General features: G+C 36.3%; 1 protein-coding gene across 1 annotated transcript in view; it reads left to right on the top strand.

The window, feature by feature from the left end:
• The window catches only part of LOC121381573 (organic cation transporter protein-like), a 28,985-nt gene that overhangs the window by 6,473 nt on the left and 282 nt on the right, over positions 1-22,230 (top strand). The window contains exons 3-8 of the mRNA XM_041510907.1: positions 12,398-12,476; positions 14,035-14,179; positions 15,700-15,919; positions 17,693-17,793; positions 18,717-18,871; positions 20,437-20,605. Coding sequence (XP_041366841.1) covers positions 12,398-12,476; positions 14,035-14,179; positions 15,700-15,919; positions 17,693-17,793; positions 18,717-18,871; positions 20,437-20,605 — 869 coding nt within the window. The remainder of the gene's footprint in view (positions 1-12,397; positions 12,477-14,034; positions 14,180-15,699; positions 15,920-17,692; positions 17,794-18,716; positions 18,872-20,436; positions 20,606-22,230) is intronic.

Below are 22,230 nucleotides of genomic sequence, written 5' to 3'. Positions count from 1 at the left end.
CAATGGGCCTTGTTTGGGTGCTAGACGTGCCAAGCTTTCTCTGAAGTATGCCACCAAGATTAACTCATTACCAACACATCCTACACATGATGCGATGTTTGATAACAAATATATGAAGTTGTTTGATGCAAGGCCAAATGCTATTCGTACATTTGGTCTTCGCATTAAGCGTTTTTTTTTTATCGCTTTCCAACATTGATTTATCAGACACTTTGGAAACTCCTTCATATTTTGTTTTACCATCATGGTGTATTACACCACCTAAAATTGTGTTTGATATTTCGCATCTGAAGAAAGATCGTACAGATGCTGTTGTTTATAAACAGTTTTTCATGGAAATTCAGGACAAGTACCATGATTACATTCCTGTGTATACAGATGGGTCTTTCCACCAGACACTAGCATTTCCATGCGACTGCCTGACTCGGCATCAATCTTTAGTGCTGAAGTTTGGGCAGTCATTAAAGCCTTAGAAGAAATCAAAGATTCAATAGCATCCAAATTTATTATTTTTACTGACGCACTTTCGTGTCTCCAAGCTCTGCACAATATAAAGCTGGACCATCCCTTAATTGGGATGGTGATACGAAAGTGTGTCTTTTTATCTATTGCCAATAAAGATGTTGTATTTTATTGGGTGCGCAGCGACGTTGGCATCAGGGGTAATGAAAAGGCAGATTCTGCTTGGGAGAGTGGCAGTCCTCCTATAGACAGTGCAGGAAGGATGAAATAGTCTTGTGCCGTGCCCGCATCGGTCATACTTACTTGACCCATTCATTTATCTTAAAGAAAGATCCTCCACCTCAGTGTGAGCACTGTCAGTGTCTTCTGACTGTGCGACACATTTTGATGGAGTGTAAGCAGTTGTCAGCAACTCGAAAAGATTTATTTGGACAAAAACATGTGATGGAATCATTTCGATTCCATCCAGAACTTTTATTGCAGTTTTTACGCGATACTGAATTTTATTCTAAATTTTAATTATATCTATATGTGATATTTGTATTTTTACACAGTCCTTTACACTGTGTTTTTATTTACCTGTTGTATTTTTATATTGGTGTTGATCATCACATTGTTGTTGCATTTACCATAGTTTGACACCCAATAGCCGATGTATTTTTCGTGCTGGGGTGTCGTTAAACATTCATTCATTCATTCATGCATTCATGCATTCATTCATTCATTCATTCAATCTTTAGTCTTTAAGTTTGGGCAGTCATTAAAGCCTTAGAAGAAATCAAGGATTCTAGTGCATCCAAATGTATTACTTTTACCGACTCACTTTTATGTCTCCAAGCTTTGCGCAATATGAAGCTGGACCATCCCTTAATTGGGATGGTGATACGAAAGTGTGTCTTTTTATCTATTGCCAATAAAGATGTTGTATTTTGTTGGGTGCCCAGCCATGTTGGTATCAGGGGTAATGAAACGGCAGATTCTGCTGCCAAGTCTGCTTTGAATTTGCCTCATACCAGGGTTGGTGTGCCTTATACTGATTTTAAACATAATATCAACGAATTTATCTTTTCGACTTGGCAACATGATTGGGACGGTGCGATTGCGAACAAGCTTCATTCTATCAAGCCAATCTTGGGAGAGTGGCAGTCCTCCTATAGACAATACAGGAAGGATGAAATAATCTTGTGTTTGTGCTCGCATCGGTCATACGCATTTGACCCATTCATGTATCTTAAAGAAAGATCCTCCACCTCAGTGTGAGCACTGTCAGTGTCCTCTGACATTTCGATTCCATCCAGAACTTATTTTACAATTTTTACGTGATACTGACTTTTATTGTAAATTTTAATTTTTATCTATCTGTGATATTTTAATTTTTTGCACAGTCCTTTACACTGTGTTTTTATCTAACTGTTGAATTTTTATATTGATGTTGATCATCACTTTAGATTTCCATTACCATAGTTTAACACCCAATAGCCGATGTATTTTTCGTGCTGGGTGTCGTTAAACATTCATTCATTCATTCATTATATACATATATAATTATTGTAAAGGAGAGAGAATTTTTTTTAGTAATAATAAAATAATAATAATAGTTAAAAAAAAACCCCACCTAACAAACACACACAAAAAACCAACAAAACAAGAGATACCACCAGTGTCCTTTGACCAACTGCTGTTAATCAAACACAATAAAATGTACCTACTTAGCAACCAATGGGCAATGGGCTACTAGTTTTACGTGCTCGTGTGCCACTGGGGTTTCAAACACGCCTTAGCAACCAATGGGCAATGGGCTACTAGTTTTACGTGCTCGTGTACCACTGGGGTTTCAAACACGCCTTAGCAACCAAGAAGTGTACTGACCCATTGTCACCGTTGGTGTTATAAGCCTCTAGGAATGTAAAAGTAATTGCTAACAACACTCAGTCTATTCAACTTGCATGGCCTCTGAATTAATTACAAACATCACAGTGAACAGACCACTCAGACAGAGCAGAAAACACTCGCTAGACTTGGTATGGAGCTTGAATTGAAACAGACTTGAGAACCTCGGTGGCGTAGTGGTTAAGCCATCGGACTACAGGCTGGTAGGTACAGGGTTTGCAGCCCCGTACCGGCTCCAACCCAGAGCGAGTTCTTAAGGGCTCAATGGGTAGGTGTAAGGCCACTACACCCTCTTCTTTCTCACTAACAACTAACCAACTAACAACTAACCCACTGTCCTGGACAGACAGCCCAGATAGCTGAGGTGTGTGCCCAGGACAGCGTGCTTGAACCTTAATTGGATATAAGCACGAAAATAAGTTGAAATGAAATGAAACGAGAACCAGTCAAATAGTTCTTGAACGTTGGTGCTGTTCTTTTTCGCTGAACGCATCCCTATTTTACTTTTATGACAAGAACTGTATATTTTGTTGCTGTCTGTCATTTTGAGTAATAATAAGGCACACAATATTAAACTTTATTTTTAATAGCTATATTGGTTTGCGGTTGTGGTTACGGTTGCGGTTAATCTTACCATGCTCATATACCACGAAGGTTTAGAGCATGTCTGTCCCGGGTCCCGTTTCTGGATAGCCAGAAGCCTGATCCGGGACAGAAAATATTACAGCCAAAACATTTATGAGGAACTTTTATATAATTTTTGTGCGCATTTCAAATAATAAAAAATATCAAACATTTTGTCGCATTTTGGATCGGGATATCTAAATTAATTAAATTCATTAATTTTTAATATAATTATGGCCTTATGGAGGGAATATTGGTTTGCACATTTTATATAACGAATAATCCGTTAGTTACTTCGTTTCGCACTTTAAAAAATATTGTATGTAATTGTATACTGTTATAATATTCCAAAGGTATAAACGAATTGGCCAATAACATTTCAAAAACAAACCAATCAAGCCAAATACTATGTTTATTATAATTGGCATAATATCTTTAAGAGAATTTATAAATTACATATTCACATTTCATTGGCGTATACCTATTATACACAATCACACGAGCGCGCGCGCACACACATACACACGCGCGCGCGCACACACACACACACACACACACACACACATTTACATTAAATTTAGTTTACTATTCAACTAAATATATTTAGTATACATCTTTGTAGTAAAAACAAAAATTTAATTGAATTTGATGATATGAAATGTTTACTGTTTCATTGAATAAAAAATTATTTCACACTAAATTGCGGTTTTATTGTTTTGTGTTTTGTTTTGTTTTGTTTTGTTTGTTTGTTTGTTTGTTTGTTTGTTTGTTTGTTTGTTCCTATTGTGTAGATTCCTTTATTTGTGACAATATAAAGAAATCCATTGTCTTGTTATAAAAATGCAGGTCTAATTGGTAGTAACATGCGACACTGATTATTTGTACTATTATCTATTCCCACTAAGTTAATGCACTTTTATGTAGTATCAGGTACGACGGAGCGGGATGGGGGGGGGGGGGGGCCTGGGGGGTCTACACAATCACACCTCCCCCATGTCTACTTGCTCCGCCTTGCCTGAGTATACATTTGATATGAGGTATACAATTGAGGTTGAAACCAGTAAATAATTTTATTATATATATATATATTTTTTTTTAAAACATGATATCCACATACATGTACATAATACGAGAGACATAAGTATAATACATAGTTACATGAAGATTTAATATATCAATTTGTTTTCTTCTCTCCACAGAGACAAAAAACAACACCAACCTAGCAAGAGAGGCCAATTATGTACTCAATATTCGGGGCTAAAAACACACACACAAAAAAAATCAACAAAAAACAAAAACAAACAACCAAACTAAAACCTACATTTTAAATAAATTGTGGCAAATTGACCAGAATTTGGTGAATCTATCAGAATTACAGGAACAAAAAGCAATAGTCTTTGTTATATAATAGTAATCGGTCAACTCTTTCTGAATCCAGTTCAAATTGGGTACATATGCATTGTAATGACTTTTGTATAATAAGTGTTTAGTAACCAAAACAATTGCATTAATTGGATCATTATTTCTAGTTAAAAAACCACGATTAACATTTTGTTTATTAAATTTAATATTACTACCAGTTTTTATATAAATCCAGTTTTGAATATCAGTCCAGATAGAGTTGACCAATGTACATTCCCAAAATAAATGAGTCATTGTACCAAGTTCTAAATTACAAAAACTACACACTGGAGAAGAAATATAACCAATTTTGTATAGATATGTATTTACTAGAAGTATATTATGGATTATTTTAAACTGAAACCAACGTAACTCACTGCTTTCCGTGCATCGTAATGGAATTTTATTTATCATTTCCCATTCAGCATCAGAAAAAATAGAATTTAATATTTTTTCCCATTTTAAGTTACATGCTAATTTTGAAAAAGACGAACTTAATAATTTATTATAATAATATCTACTTCCTCTAACAGTTGTTTTCAATTGTCTCATATTGTATGGTAATATGGAAGAGGTAATTTTATTTATCTGCTTAACTTTACAAATTTTAAGATATTGTTTTACTACACTAATAACACCTTGGTATGTTAGAAAATCAATATTGAGCTTATATATAGATTTAAATTCGTTGTAAGATAAAATTAGGGTTTTTTCACTTAATAAGTCGTTAATAAATTTTACTCCAACCTCATACCAATCCTTATAAAATAAAGTGTTTCCATTTATCTTTATATTGTTGTTATTCCAAATATACTCTGTCAATATCTCTTCAGACGTCATCTTAGATTTGCATTTTTTAAGATATAAACTCCATGCTATTAATGTATCTCGCCAAAAACAATTATAAATATACTGAGATAAGCACACCTCCCCCATGTCTACTTGCTCCGCCTTGCCTGAGTATACATTTGATACGAGGTATACAATTGAGGTTAAAACCAGTACACGGTAAATAATTTTATTATGTATTAATTTTCTCTTTTTTTTACGATCCCCTCCAAACCTTCCCCAAAGTTCCATAGGCATTCCGCCTCATATTATTGCCACCCCCCCCCCCCCCCCAATAGATTTTCTGGATCCGCCACTGTATAGTATCATGATGATATGTCTAATATTAAATGAGGCTAGCTGGATGTCATGAACTCAGAAGTCTGCTTAAACAGTGAAATAAACAAATCAATATCACCTACTTCCTGATTTATCCTTTCCAAACCAACACCAAAGTTAAATAAATTTGTCAGACTTGTCTAGTCCAGCGTCATCTTTGATGAGGTAATCGGAGAAGTGGTAGCTGTATTCTTAGTTTGTGACACCACTAGAGCACATTGATTAATTAATCATCGGCTATTGGATGTCAGACATTTGTTTATTTTGACACGTAGTCATCAGAAAAAACCTGTTACATTTTTTTCTATTGCAGCAGGTATAAAATAGGCGACCATGTTAACGTTTATGTTTAAAAACACTATATGCAATATATCAACCAAACTATGACCCATAAATATCAGTACTACAACCCCTACATCAAAGTATTAACTGAAGAAAATGATACCTTTCATAGCTCATTTTAGGTATAACCAGATGTTTTTACAACACCCCTAGTTTTGCACAAAATTTGACTACTTTTTTTTTTACAGATACCCCATACACAAGGCTACTTGACACAGTAGTACTAGATGAAATAAAATTGCATACAAACACACTCACATTTATAACCAATCACAAGACTTGTGGTGTTATCTTGTCTATCAAAACTTCGGTGCACCTTGAACTTTCACCCAACCGGAAGTTATTTGGTTTAGTGCTACCAGCAAGGGATCTTTTATATGCACTTCCCCATGCGGTTTGGGATCAATTCCCGTCGATGGGCCCATTAGGCTATTTTTTTTTCCAGCTAGTGCACCACGACTGGTATATCAAAGGCCGTGGTATGTGCTATTCTGTCTTTGGGATGGTGCATATAAAAGATACCTTGCTACTAATTGAAAAATGTAGCGGGGTTCCACTCTAAGACTAAAGGTAATAATGACTAAATGTTTGACATCTAGAAGCCGGTTATTAATAAACAATGTGCTCTAGTTAAACAAAAACTTTTAACCACAAAAGTTAACATTGTCGCCTTTTGGGATTTGATTTGGTACAGCAAAACCTGAATTTAGCCTGGGGACCGCATTATTTCCGCACTCATGTCTATACAAATACCTTCACGATAGTCTAAATAGGTTTAACAATTAATATATATGTATGATTTATAATTCACCACATTTATCTTATTATTGTGTTAATTACATTTTGTTATCAACTGATGCGACGAATCGTCACTAACTAATTAAAGCAGTATAATGCTTATTTATATAGGTGTGTTACACATGGATAATCAAATACATTGTAATGCAAATTACTGTTTCAAACAGATGCTACTAAAATTATTAATATATACCACACGCACAATAAATCATAAATCCGAAACACAAAACCGTAATACACAATCAAAACCGAATCTCTGCACTATGCAGAGTCGAATGGGCATTTGACAAAATAAGGATTGATTCCACGAATCTATCTGTATATCTAGTGCCTCGTCCATAGGAGGACAGCCACTGACGAAGATATCCTTTGCTGGATTATAGATACATCCTTGCAGTGTTGCATCGCCAGAGAGTACTGCTATTCTAGTTTATTAAATATAAAATAGTAAATGCAGAGCTCGTTTGACATGCACTCATGAATCACTCTCAGACAGTAATGATATCAGAGCTACGTTCAGCCAGCCCGAGCAGAGAAACGTCCGCTAGACAGGTTCATGCGCTTTACGGTAAACCAAATGGCAAGGTCGGGAACCAATCAAATAGTTCGCGAACGTTAGCGAAACCTTTGCTGGCTGAACTTAGGTCTGGTGTTCGCGAAAGGTTAGCATATCCTGTGCTACCGATGACACCCGTCACGAGGACTGCCACCACAGTCGTGAAGTCGTCAATTGATCTGAAGCACGTAGTTTTACAAAAGAGATGAAGAGGTTAATAAAGTTTGTTTTGTTTAACAACACTATACTAGATAGCGGAGGGACTAGACATGTCGGCTCGTAATAAAATATAGGTAGGAATGATCAGGCTATGCAGGCACGGTGAAAGTAATTGAACATTGGAGATGGCTGATTGAGTGGTATGTTCCCCCGTAAACATTCGAAACCTGAATGTTCTGAAATGCATTTTCATGTATTCTACAAGTAAAATTCAGCATTAACAATGCTGATGCAACACTTTTTTGTGTGCATTTTTTGCTGAATATACAAACATCACAGTCATGTATCGCTTGTTGCATCAAATTGTTAATGAAATAATTACTTACAATGAACGCATTCCCAGTCTGGAGTTCGCCGCATACTGCAATTGCTTTCGCTTGCTCAATTTGGGAATCCTCCATTTTTGTTGATTTATCAACGTAATGGATCTTTTAACTGGGATGTATAAATAAATAAATAAATAAATAAATGGATTAGCATGGGGATTTAAATATTTTTAAAGCACAGTTAAAAAAGTTACAGATATTATTTAGTAACTTCACATTCGTAAGTATAAAACAATTCAAGATATTTACCAGTGTTTGGTCTAATAAATAAATACTTTGGTATCTACATGTACATGTATCTTTCTTTAGTGCATTACTGGGGCAGCCGATTGCGTCAGTACTTTTTGTTTGTACCAGTGAAGACGGGTGACAATCGCACTAGTGCAGGCTGATATGTAATCCCATGGTTTTTTTTTTTTTAAATTGGGGGGGGGGGGGGGGGGGGGGGGGGGGGGGGGTTTGTTGTGGGTGGGGTTTTTTTTGGGGGGGGGTTGCTAAAATTGATATTTTCTTCACAGATTTGGTACCATTTTCGAAAAAAACAACAACAAAATTTTAGGCTCCATATTGTTCGGGCCCCAGAACTCACTTTTTGGGACCCTTTTCAAAATGGCCGCCACCAGACAGGTCAAGGGTGATATCCCAGGGACTAATTGGTGGGTTTTAGTGATCTTTGTGTCAAGTTCGGGTTTTATGAGGGTGCCGAGTCCGATTATGAGGGTACCAGATCGATTCGTGGTAGAGGGCAAGGCTATTTGGTGAAGGGCAAGGTCACAAGTGCAAGTCTGAGAAATTGTTATTTATAGAGGACTGCTTGACAAATTGTTCTTGATACAGGAACCATTTCCTTTGCATAATGTTCGACATCTACATTTTACCAGCTTAAACAGCAACAAACAAACAAACAAACAAAAAACAGCAATGATATGCGGTTCTTCTAATGTCCTTAAAATGGATTTAAAAAAAAAAATCAAATTACCCCCCCACAAACATACACACACGCACACAAGTTTTAAATTTTATTTCTAATAATTTAATATATAATAGCCTAAACGAATAACAGAATTGGGGCATATCGTTCATTCCAATGAAGTCAAACTAAGAAATGACCCACAGATTGAATTTATCCAAAACACAAAGTGTATGCATCCATCCATCCAACTACGCATGCATCCATTCAGTAAACAAAGGAGACACAAACTTTTGAGAGATCCCAAACCGACCGCGCACCAAGCGACATTTGAGAGATATTCATGTTCATGTGATTGCATGTGTTGTTTTCGTTTTTTAAAAAATAAAATATAGAATTTACAGTGACCTCTTAACACGGGCACTTAGCGACTTGGGGATCCAGTTTATGTGGCCGTTGGGTGTGTAGGACAGGTGGTCGTTTATTACGAGTGAATCTACATTAAAAATCCGCTAGGACAGGTTTGCCTGTATTATTTTATAATTTAGACATCTGTTTTGTATGTCAAATTTATTAATTATGACAAAGTCTACGTAAAACTAGTTAATTACCCCCCACATTTTTTTCACGTCGAGGTCTGCTGCTCCAAACGAATTTGTTTGTAATGTATTATCCGGTGGAACATGATCGAAACTCCCTAAAAAAAAATTCACTCGCCATAGTCTAGATCCCCACATTTGTACAATTTCCAGCACATTCGCTTGACAATACGCTTCAACAGTCAGTAGCACGTTTAGGCCAACTATTAGTGCCAGCCACGGGTGTTGTCAGAGCTAGACCGCCGTCTATCTGTAAGCCTGTCTCTCTTAAAACTCTCAGACACTTCACACTTAATTATTATCTATCAATAGGTGTTCCTCAAGTTCTTCACCATTCATCCGTGATTGTGTACATTGCAAGTGATGACTATTTTTAAAAAGACTACACAGATTTCGCCTTACAGTGACTGGTACGGCGAAGTCAGGCTGGTCAGAGCGAAATTTGTGCTCACTATACGTCACAGTGTAATCGATTTCGATCGTGCTGCTTTTTCATTGGATGTATGGTATTGGTGACCTGGTCATCACCTAGGAGCAGCCAGTCATATGTCTTGAAATTGTTAACACACGTACATGTGTAAACAAGTATGTGTTATAAAAAAGAACGAATAATGTTCACACCAACGGGTGTGTAAGAAATATAATTTAAATACAATTTTTGTAGCAAAGATAAAATAACATTGACACATACTTATATTACAATACCGCCATAGTGCACACGTATATTTACATGATTAGATATATATATATAGATAGATAGATCGATAGATAGACAGACAGACAGACAGATAGATAAAATAAATAAATAAACGTTATAGGTACATATATAATTATATAATAGTTTAATAGCAATTTTTCAAAATGCAGTTATCCGTATTTAATGGTTTTACCCAATATTTTATCATTCTGAATTGGCCAAGTTCAGAATATACCATCAGGTTAGACTTAGACTTTTACATGCCCCTATACCATTAAAGGGAGATTCCTGAGTTTGCTGCACTTTTTAAGATGTTATTGACTAAAAGAGACTTATTAACGATTGTAATTACATATCAGATATATTTTTCTGCATCAAATGTTAGTGGCTGTTTATTAAACGTCTTTCTGATCATTCTAATATTTGTACTAGGTTAAATTTCATTTTATTTCCTAAAATATTATTGTTTCGTACGCACGAAATTATTTGAAGACAAAATCCAGTTTGGGCTTCTTACAAATATTAAGACAACCAGAAACACATTGAATATACAGACACTGATATTCTAAACCAGAAAATATATTTAATATTTAAGTTTAATCGTAGAAATATTTTATTAGTGGGAAACATCTTACAATGCAGCAAACTCAGGAATGTCCCTTTAAGGTTTCAGGCATTTCATGTTAGAACATGCATCTAACATCACATATTACTATCAGTCTGGGGCTTAATTCACTAAACTTTGCGATCTCGCAGTGCAGTGCTAAAAGACTTGTAAAGAGGATGCTTTGCTGTCTAGCAGAGCCTATGAGAGCTTTGAGAATTAGGACCCAGAGATCCGCAGCTGTTGTTACACCGCAAATACCTGGAACTTTGATGCGGAACTGTTTTCTTCTTTGGTACAATGGAACTCTATCGATGCACATCAATGATCATAGATGCATGCAGGTTATAACCCATCTAGCACGATGTGTTGAGTGCGTCGTTAAATAAAACGGTTATGGTCCGGGAAGTAGATAAAGTTGTATATATGACCTAAAATGAATTCTACGTCGCGGGACTTGTTGATGTATGCTAATTAGGATCTATCATTCATTTCAACTTATTTTCGTGCTTATATCCAATTAAGGTTCAAGCGCGCTGTCCTGGGCACACACCTCAGCTATCTGGGCTGTCTGTCCAGGACAGTAGGTTAATTGTTAGTTGGTTAGTAGTTAGTGAGAGAGAAAAGGGTGTAGTGGCCTTACACCTACCCATTGAGCCCTTAAGAACTCGCTCTGGGTTGGAGCCGGTACCGGGCTGCGAACCTGTACCTACCAGCCTGTAGTCCGATGGCTTAACCACTACGCCACCGAGGCCGGTCAGGATCTATCTACGTCCCGGTACTCGATAATTGCCCTTTTACTTGGTTGACGGTGTGTTCAGTCAAAAGGTAACAACAAACAAATTCTGTACCACATTCTGTTGCCTTGAATGCGTCTACTGGCGTTGACGTTATTAAACATTAGAACTAGAAATTTAAATCTACCTATAGATTGCGATCTACGCATTTTTGATAGTACTATTGTCCCAATTCTGTTTTCCTCAGAAATCTGGGGATTTGGTAATAGCCAAAATATCAAACAAATTCAATTCAAAGAGTACCCCACTCCCTATGAGTTATGGTGAATTGGGCGTTTTCCCCCTAGGTATTAAGATTAAAACCAGGATGCTAAATTTTTGGGCCTCGCTCATAACTGGAAAGCCTCTAAAATATCAGCAATATTATACAGAATCATGATATGTGAAACTATTAATCATGGATATAGATTTAAATGGTTAATTAATATAAAAGATACCCTAAACATGTTAGGCTTGGGAAATTATTGGTTAAACCAAAATATTACAAGTAAGAAAGCATTCACTCATATTGTAAGTCAAAGACTCCAAGATAAGTATAGACAGGTTTGGAATGATAATTTAAATTCATATCCGAAATGTTTCACATACAGAATTTTCAAATCGACCCTTTCATGCAAAAATTATCTTCTATATTTACCTGAAAAACTACAACAATATATTACCGATTCAGAACTTGTAATCACCATCTACCAATTGAAATTGACAGATGGCAAAACATCGATAGACTAGAACGAAAATGTCCTCTCTGTAACACCACTTTAGGTGAGGAATATCATTATTTATTTCAATGTACATATTTCGCAAATGAGAGATTCATATATAAAAAAAAAAATTATTATGACAGACTCACTACTGTCAATTATTTAATTTGAAAAGCTATCAACGACAAAGAAATTATGTATGTTTCTAAATGTGATTAACTCTGTTTTCAAAAATATCTATACATATTGAAAATGTGTCAACTCGGAGTGCAGAGCCTACGTCGTGACTGTGGACATGTTGCAGATGGCAGAACAGATGCAGCACAACCACGCGGCGGTGCCATTCATTAAGCAAGTAGACGCATTCAAGGCAACAGAATGTGGTACAGAATTAGTTCGTTGTTACCCTTTAACTGCACACATCGTCAACCAAGTAAAAGGGCAATTAACGATTACCGGGACGTAGATAGATCCTAATTAGCACACATCAACAAGTCCCACGACGTAGAATTAATTTTAGGACCATATATACAAGTTTATCTACTTCCCGGACCATAACCGTTTTATTTAACGACGCACTCAACACATTTTAATTACGGTTATATGGCGTCAGACATATGGTTAAGGACCACACAGATATTGAGAGAAGAAACCTGTTGTCGCCACTTCATGTACTAATATTAGTCTTTGTTTAATGGTATGGAGAAATTGTAGGCACTTGTCTTATTAGCATGCAGTGGGTCAGGAGTCAGGACCCCTGTTACCATATTAAAATGTTCTCCAACAAACAACCTGTCACCCCTAACATTATCAAAAGACGGGGTTTACTACCATAAATAAGTTTTTAAAACTCTTGATTAAGTAAACTGTCCCAACTAAAATCACAGAACTGACTAATTACGTAGTCCCAAATATCTTTTCAGAGGGGAAAATACTATAACCCTATTTCGTTCTGTTAATGCACATTGAAATATATTTAGCTCAGTAGTTTATTATATTATCAGGACATTTATGTTATTTTACAAATCAGGTTGATCAAAGCGAAGCTGTCGTCACTTTCCGTCCAACTGGACAAGATGAAACAAAATGGCTGCTCCCAGTTAGCAGGAATAATCACGGGTATTTTTTATTAATTCTAAAATTACGCGTTTTTCATTTCGGAACAAACTGTTATGAAATCGGCTAATCCACAATTTTATTTATTTATTTTATTATGATTTTTTTCAACTAGCCAGGACTGCCAGAAACAGATGAGTTGCATACACACAACACACTTGTCGGCAACATCGTCCTAACACAACGTTACGGAGTGCATTTAACGTTCCCATGTCCGTCCTCTAAAGATTTTCCAATAAATAATGTGTTTTTTGTTCTACTAGTAAAATGAAATTATTTGGTTGTAATTATATATGGACTGATACTTGAAGGTATAATCTTCAATCTGATTAAAATTAGCTCCACTGGTTAATAACTATTAGAGATGATTTCAATCAGATTGTATAATCTTTACATTTCAATGCAAAAGTTAATAGATATTTTGGCGGGAAGCAGTCTTTATACATGTTTGACATTGCATCTTTAAGATGACAAGTAGTTTTTTTTTAGCATCTATAGATACTGGTATAGATAGGAAAAGAAACGATGAGGGTCGAAATAAATAATGTTATATAGGATACGTTTAAATATATATATATATATATATATATATATATATATATATATATATATATATATATATATATATATATATTCTTGATCCATTTCTTTAATTTTAAGAACTTTTCACTACGAACATTCATGACTGATATGCAAATTATAATATTATTTGTTCACAGCGTTCTGGTGTATGTCAACGAAATACTGTCTACCTGCTGAAAGTTAAGGAATTATCGTCCGGTGAATGTTAAGAAAATACCGTCTGCTGACGTTTCGGATTGACAGCCATGAAGTTTGATGACATTCTTCGACATATTGGCGAGTTTGGGCCGTACCAAAGGCGAATTTGCCTGTTCGTGCTGATTCCTCTGGTGACACTGGGAATCGACTCCATGAGCGTTATCTTCGCTCTCGCAACACCCGAATACAGGTACAAATCAGAGCCAGTTGGTGCTCATACATTTAAGCATTCCATTTTTCGTCATTTCTTCATCTGCTTAAAAAACCCCACATAGATCTATGGTATATTTTCACTTTCATTATGGCTGCATAATCATTTGCTTATTTGTGTATCTTCCCATCTTTATAATTATCTGTCTGTTTGTCTGTTTGTCTGTTAAGCTAATTATCTATTCATTCTTCCTTCCATCCATCTAAAAACATAGATGTCATATTTTGTTATCATTATGGCTATATATTTTTTTCTGCGTTCAGTCAAGATTTGGCCGTATTATATCAATAATCCAAATGTGATGACGAAATGTGACGTCTTCCAGAGGTCATCAAGAGGTTCCCAGAGTTTGATATTGAGGGTTGTGTCTTGTGCCCAAACTTTCTGACGGTTCTCTTCCATGTGTGGGCGGTTTTGTAGGATGAGTTCTGGCGTTTGTTCTTCAGCATCACATTCACATTGGGAAGTATCCGCGAGACCCATCTTTTTCAGGTGTTTTTTCAGCCGGCAATGCCCAGTTTGCAGACGGAAAATTATGGTTTGTTCTTTGCAGTCTTTGTCAGGGGTGTATCCATTGTTTCTGGTCTTCCAATCACATTTGAACATTAGTTTTAGAAGAGTCTTGGCTTCACCGTATGAGATGGAGGACTGGGGTTGTGGAAGGCAGTTATCTGATTTGGCCAGTTGGTCAGCTTTTCCATTGCCTGCTAGTCCTGTGTGCTGGGAGCCACTGGAGGGCAACTTTTCGGCTTTGGGCCAGGGTGTTTAGCTTAGTTTGGTCTCTATCTGTCTTATATGTCCTATCTATCTATCTATCTATTTATCTATTTATCTCTGTCAGTATGTCTATCTTTCTGTCAGTCTAATTATCCAAACAACCAATCATCCAAGCAATCATTCATTCATCCATCCATCCATCAATTCATTAATCCATCCATACGTCTAAAAAACAAACATACATGTTATATTTTTGTTATCATTATGGCGATATAATTATCTTATTTCTATCCATCCATCCATCTTTAGCTTCATGCATTCATCAATACATCTGTCTACCGGCCTCGGTGGTGTCGTGGTTAGACCATCGGTCTACAGGCTGGTAGGTACTGAGTTCGGATCCCAGTCGAAGCATGGGATTTTTAATCCAGATACCGACTCCAAATCCTGAGTGAGTGCACCTCAAGGCTCAATGGGTAGGTGTAAACTATGTGGCGACAGCGGGTTTCCTCTAAAAACAGTGTCAGAATGACCATATGTTTGACGTCCAATAGCCGATGATAAGATAAAAAATCAATGTGCTCTAGTGGCGTCGTTAAGTAAAACAGACTTTACTTTACAATACATCTGTCTATATATATATATATATATATATATATATATATATATATATATATATATATATATATATATAATACTTTTGGCTGAAAATCACAGAACTTTATGTATCACTGGTACTTTGATAGATCCCCTCTAAACAGCCATCCCTTTTCTTGTTACAGGTGTTCGATACCAAACTTGCCGAACGATACATTCAGAAGTCAGGAACAATGGCACAACAATCTAGTGAATATGTCCATGCCTATTGAGGACGGAAAGCCATCCATGTGTCACAAGTTCACCAATGACAGTGGCGACGAGTCTGGGCGTAACAGGTCAATATCGAAATGCACCTCCTGGGTTTTCGATCACAGTGTGTACGAAGTGGCCGGTGGAGAAGAGGTAGGCTCAATTCAGAGGCGGCTCAATAGGATCCACCTCACCCTAAAAAAAAACAAAGTGCATCTTTTTCTTCTCTTTCTATTTTTTTTTTATTATTTTTTTTTATTATTCATTTTATTTATTAATTTTTTTGTTATTGTTGAGGGGAGGGTTTTTTAATTAAATTTGTTTTGCATCGAGTTACCCTTTTCACGAATTGGTCCATGTGCCCTTTGCCTTTAGTTAAAGTTTGTTTTGGTATAGAGCACATTGATGAATTAATCATGAGCTATTGGATGTCAAACATTTGTTAATGATGACTCGTAATCATTAGAAGAAACCCGCTACATTTTCCTAATGTAGCAAGGGATCTTTTATATGCACTTTCCAACAAACAGGAAAGCACATATCACCGGCCTTTGACCAGTTGTGGTGCACTGGTTGGATTTTCTCTTAATAGACCCCCCTTCAAAAACATTTTCCTTGGTCCTTGGTCCTTGGTTCTAATTGTTAAAAGTAGCAAACACATTCCAATTCAGTTCATTGTGTTGTAGGCCAATGATGGTTTTAATTCTGCATTGTCAAAGCACTCGACTGGAATCTCCAGAGACTTCGTTTAAGTTGTTTCACTGTCTTTGGTCTTAAACCATTCCGATGTTAACTTTAGTAGACCGTTTTTTGATATAAAATATACATTTGTAGCTCGTCAGTTTCACATCTCTTACGCATATAACAGTTGTCTACGAGAGTGTTTTTTCTTTTAATTTTATTAACTTGCCTATATCCAAAACAAATGTTCAGACACTCGTGAGTGTTAAATCGCCCGTATATAGCTTAATTTGGCACGGGACTTTACTCCTCGCGCGCATGTGCAGATGGAATTTGAAATAGGTCTAATCCATCATCTAAACTAGAAGAACAATTAAAGTTAACATATTTCTACACAATCGATTATGGATATGTATAATGGATCTTCACATCGATAGACGCAAATCGATCAATTTTCGTTTATAATCGATCATTAGAACACCACTAGGTGGGGGTGGGGTGTATACAAATGGCCATTTTTAATAAAATAAAATACAAGAAACATTCCATCTGAACTACAAAGCCGTATCTTTGCACAATGCAGAGTCGAATGAACATTTGACAAAATAGTGGTTGATTTAATGAATCTGTATCTATTGTCTCGTCTATAGGGGGACAGGCACTCCCGAGGAGATCTTTTGCTGGATATTTAATCCCTCTTGCACTGCAAAAGAGGACTGCCACTCAGATTAATTTACTAAAGCATTCATTTAGTGTGGTTTTGGGGTTGTTGCTTTTTGTTAAACCTTGATCAATTCATTAATTGAAATTGTGTAAATTAGGAAGTATTAACAGTGTATATACATTTATATGTATTTAACACAATGTATGATTGTTATACCAAAATTCAGGCACAGCGGAGCAGGGTGGTGGTGGCTGAATTTTACTTGTAGAAATTGCATTTCAGGACATCTAGTTTTCAAAAGTTTACGGGGGAGCATACCCACGAATCCCCTAGAAACTTTGCTTTATCAGTCAGCCTCCCCCCCCCCTCCCCCCTCCCACAATGTCTACTTGCTTCCGAAAAATGTCAGAAATAGTTTTGTTTCGCTATTAGTTTTTTTTTTAATTATTATTATTCAATTTTTAATAAATAAATAATTCAATTTATAAGGGGAAAATGACAATGTCTGTAGTTATTTTAAATTTCATGTTCTTGTTTACCGAGTCAAACCTCACTGAAAAAGCATTTGGTTGTTATTTCAGTTTTCGTTGGTATGTGATCGAATATATCTTCGTTCTCTGAGTAATTCTATCAGCTACAGTGGAACTTTAATGGTATTTTTGTTTGGAGTGATCTCCGATATGTAAGTATTTTACTGCACACGACCATTAATTAATTTATTCATGCAATTCAATAGAATTTCTATATCAGAATATATTCTGTAAAAAATACTACAATGTCGAGAGGGCTACGTGACTGCTAGTCTTAGGAAGTACTCTACCTTGACAACTACCTTGCAAAAACTCAACAGGCTGACCACCAACATTTTCAGTTATCCACCTAGTGCCAGAGTACCGCCTCACATTGTAGTTATACAAGTGACATTATATAGAGACTAATACATGAGTGTCCGTTAGATACCATTTATCTTACGAATTGTTTTAAAATGTATCTAACGAGCGAAAGATTTCAAAAGGTATTTCAGAATCTTGAATTACTTTTATAATGAACTAATTCCTAAACCGGACTATATTAAGCTGCTACAAGTAACAACACAACAACTAGTGGTGTGGGGCCTTTAAATTCATGTTAAGTTGTGCTTTTTCTAATTTTTAATAATATGAGATTACGAGTGTATAATGTGTATGTACATATGTGCTTGTATCTGTGTGTGAATATGTTTCTGTGTATGTTTGCGTCTGTCTGTATGTATGCGCCTGTATATACGTGTGTGTGAGTGTGTGTATGTGTGTGTGTGTGTGAGTGTGTGTATGTGTGTGTGTGTGTGTGTGTGTGTTTGCGTCTGTGTGTGTTTGCGTCTGTGTGTGTATTTGTATGTGTATGCGTCTGCGCGTGTGCGTATGTTTGCGTCTGTGTGTATGGTTTTCTGTGTATGTTTACGTCTGTATGTGTGCGTGCGTGTGTGTGCGCGTGTTCGTCCGTCTGTATGTGTGTATGTGTATGTGTGTGTGTGTATTCGTGCTGTGCTATATGTTAGGGAGTTGTGTACCAATATGAGTTGCTTATTTGTTTTCTTTGTTGTTTTTGTTTTTGTTGTTGTTTTAGGATAGGTCGTCGGCGCTGTTTCTTTATAGTTGTTTTGTTGTGCGCATGCACGGGTTTCGGCAAGGCGTTTTGCAGCTTTGTTGAGTGTTACACAGCTCTTCGGTTCGTGAACTCGGCATCACGGTCTGGACTCTATATGACTGGGTTTGTCATCTGTATGTATAACCACGCTTCTTGGTATTTCTCTCTCGCGTATCGTCCTTACCAAGTATCCCAGAGGGTGCCAATATTTTGCAGAATAACAAATTACATTAAAGGGACATTTCTGAGTTTGCTGCACTTTTTAAGATGTTATCGACTAACAAAGAATTTTTAACGATTGTAATTACATATCAAATATATTTTTCTGCATAAAATATTAGTAGCTATATATTAAACGTGTTTCTGGTCGTTCTAATATTTGTAATAGGTTAAATTTCATTTTATTTCCTAAAAATGTTTTGTTTTTTTCGTACGTACGAAATTATTTGAAAAGAGAATCCAGTGTGTGCTACTTACAAATATTAAGACGACCAGAAACATATTGAATATACAGACACTGATATTCTAAACTAGAAAATACATTTAATATGTAAGTTAACTCGTAGGAATATTTTATTAGTCGGAAACATATTACAATGCAGCAAACTCGGGAATGTCCCTTTAAAAACGTCCCTGCAGTAAGAGAGGAACGAACACCCTTCCAGAACACAACCCTTCGCCCCCCAAGTGTCAAATTCTTTCCGACGCCCCTGTACCCTATCCCAATTCTAGCAGGACAGATATTTTTTTTCGACGAGCTAAAAACCTATACTTGTTAAAGGGATTCACTGTGGTATTAGGTATCATTTATCATAATGTTTTTGAGAGGACACAATAAAAATGATGATCGTCACTCATCAGTCATCACTATCACCATCATCGTGGTGACAATAACATTGATGATCATCATCGTGATTGTGATGTGGATGATGATAGTGGTGGTGGTCACGAGGATGATGATGATGATGACGGTTTGTTTTGTTTTGTCCACCAATGTTTCTTAACGTTGTTTGGGTTGTCATCACAGAACAGAACAGGGCCGCGTTCCACGAAGCGATCTTAGCCCTAAGATCACCGTAACTGCACAGCTGACATATGCACTTAAGGTGATCTTAGCGCTAAGATCGCTTTGTGGAACAGGGCCCTGGCTTTATTACACTCAGGCCGTTCTGCAACGGTGTAAGAGGAACATATGTTCCATAGTCTGATTTTGACAAAATTATTTACAGGAGGATACAAACAATAGGAATACATTTCTTGGTACATATATAGACATACGTTATTGGGTACGTTTATTCATTTATTAGGGTCTTGACATTTGCAACTTTTCAGGCCCAGAATTTCAACTTTTATGAGAAACATATTTTTTTTGGTTCTGTGCCGTATGATCGACGTCACCCATTGGAAACAGGTTTTTAGTTTAGTTTTATATTTTTGTTTGTTGATGTTTGTTTAGTTCTTTTGTTTGTTTGTTTGTTTGTTTTGTTGTGTGTGTATTGTTGGGGTGGGGAGGGTTGGGGGGGGGGGGGGGTAATCATGGTAATGATGGTTTATGTTACATGATTATGTTAAATAGATTTGGGACTTACGATTTACGCGATTTTGCCGACAAACTACCGAAAACGATAGTTCGTGAATTACGGAGCCTGGTTGTTGTTGGGTTTTTTTGTTAAATGGATATATTGCTTTATTTCTGCAGGTATGGAGCTTGCTGGACCGTCAAAACGAATTATTGTCGGCATGGCAGGATACTTTGCTTGGGCTATTGGCTTGCTGATCCTCGGAGGTCTGGCTTATGTCCTGAGGAACTGGCATTACATACAGCTGTGCCCAGCCATTGTGAACGTTCTTTACCTCGGAATGTGGTGGTACGATAAGTTTAAAATTTGTTTTGTTTAACGACACCATTGGCTGAAACGAGGCCTGTGGTACAATATATCAGGGTATCTATATCCCTTGGTACACCCATTCCAATATATCTCAATCTAACCAATGCTCCATGCATAGAATATCAAACACTGTGGTATTTACTGTCCTATCTGTCAAACATTTGGATGCCAAACATTTGGTAATGTTGACAAATAGTCTTAGAGAGAAAACCCGATACATTTTTTTTCTATTGTTAGCAAGTGATCTTTTATATGCACCCTCCCTCAGACAGGACAGCACATACCAGTTGTGGTTCAAATTTTATTAGCAATAAAATATATTAATGGATTATATTGCACTCTCAAGGGTGTATACTACCAAATCAAATCCCATAGACGACAATAGTAACATATGTGGCTAAAACTCCTACCTGCAGTGTATCAATCGACATAAACGCCACGGCTATAAATACTACCACCCCTCACACTTAAAGTGAATCAGAAAACATTAGGGGGTCAAGCTGCTCATTTAACATCTTTGACTACCCTAGTTCCGCACAAACTTCGAGTATTTGTTTTTACAGGTACCCCATACATGTTTCAAGCACAAGGTTTCTTGACACAGTGGTACTAGATGAAATAAAATTGCATATTTTTTTACCCAGATTTTTTACAACCAAGACACTCACATTTATCACCAATCACAGGACTTGTGGTGTTTACTTCCGTATCAAAACTTGGGTGCACCTCGAACTTTGACCTAGCCGGAAGTTATTTGGTTTAGTACTACCTCAAACAACGCATATCTCTTCTTTATGTGTGTTTGTCCTGGGTTTATTCAAGTATATATGTCTCACTGCACACATCCAGTTTTTGTCTGTGTTTATTCTAGGTTTATACCAATATAGTATAACATAATGCACACATTTATTTTTCTTGTGTATTCATTCTAGGTTTATCCAAGAATGTAGCACTGTTAATATCTAGGTTTAGGGTGCGTTTATTTGAGTGCCATCTCAAAATATGTCACACTGCACACATCTTGAGTTTGTATGTGTTACTTCTAGGTTATCCACGAATATGTAACACTACACACATCTAGTTTACCTGCGTTAATTAAATTATATATATATATATATATATATATATATATATATATATATATATATATATTTGTACCAGTATATGTCACAAGGCACACGTCTAGTTTCCATGTGTGTTTATTCTAGGGTTATACCAGTATATGTCACAAGGCACACGTCTAGTTTCCATGTGTGTATATTCTAGGGTTATACCAGTATATGTCACACAGCACACGTCTAGTTTCCATGTGTGTTTATTCTAGGGTTATACCAGTATATGTCACATAGCACACGTCTAGTTTTCATGTGTGTTTATTCTAGGGTTATATCACTATATGTCACAAGGTACATATCTAGTTTTCATGTGTATTTATCTAGAATTCTATTACTACATGTTTATGCCACATAGCACACCTTTTTAACTTGTTTTATGGTTATATATATCATATGGCGCACCATATCTACTTTTTTTATGTGTACATTCTAGGTTTTTTCTTCCATGTTTTTCGTGTGTGTTTATTCTAGGTTTATCCCAGAATCTCC

This window comes from Gigantopelta aegis, chromosome 9 (genome assembly GCF_016097555.1).
Source record: "Gigantopelta aegis isolate Gae_Host chromosome 9, Gae_host_genome, whole genome shotgun sequence".
Classification (NCBI taxonomy): domain Eukaryota; kingdom Metazoa; phylum Mollusca; class Gastropoda; order Neomphalida; family Peltospiridae; genus Gigantopelta; species Gigantopelta aegis.
This window is presented reverse-complemented; position numbering and strand designations above follow the sequence as displayed.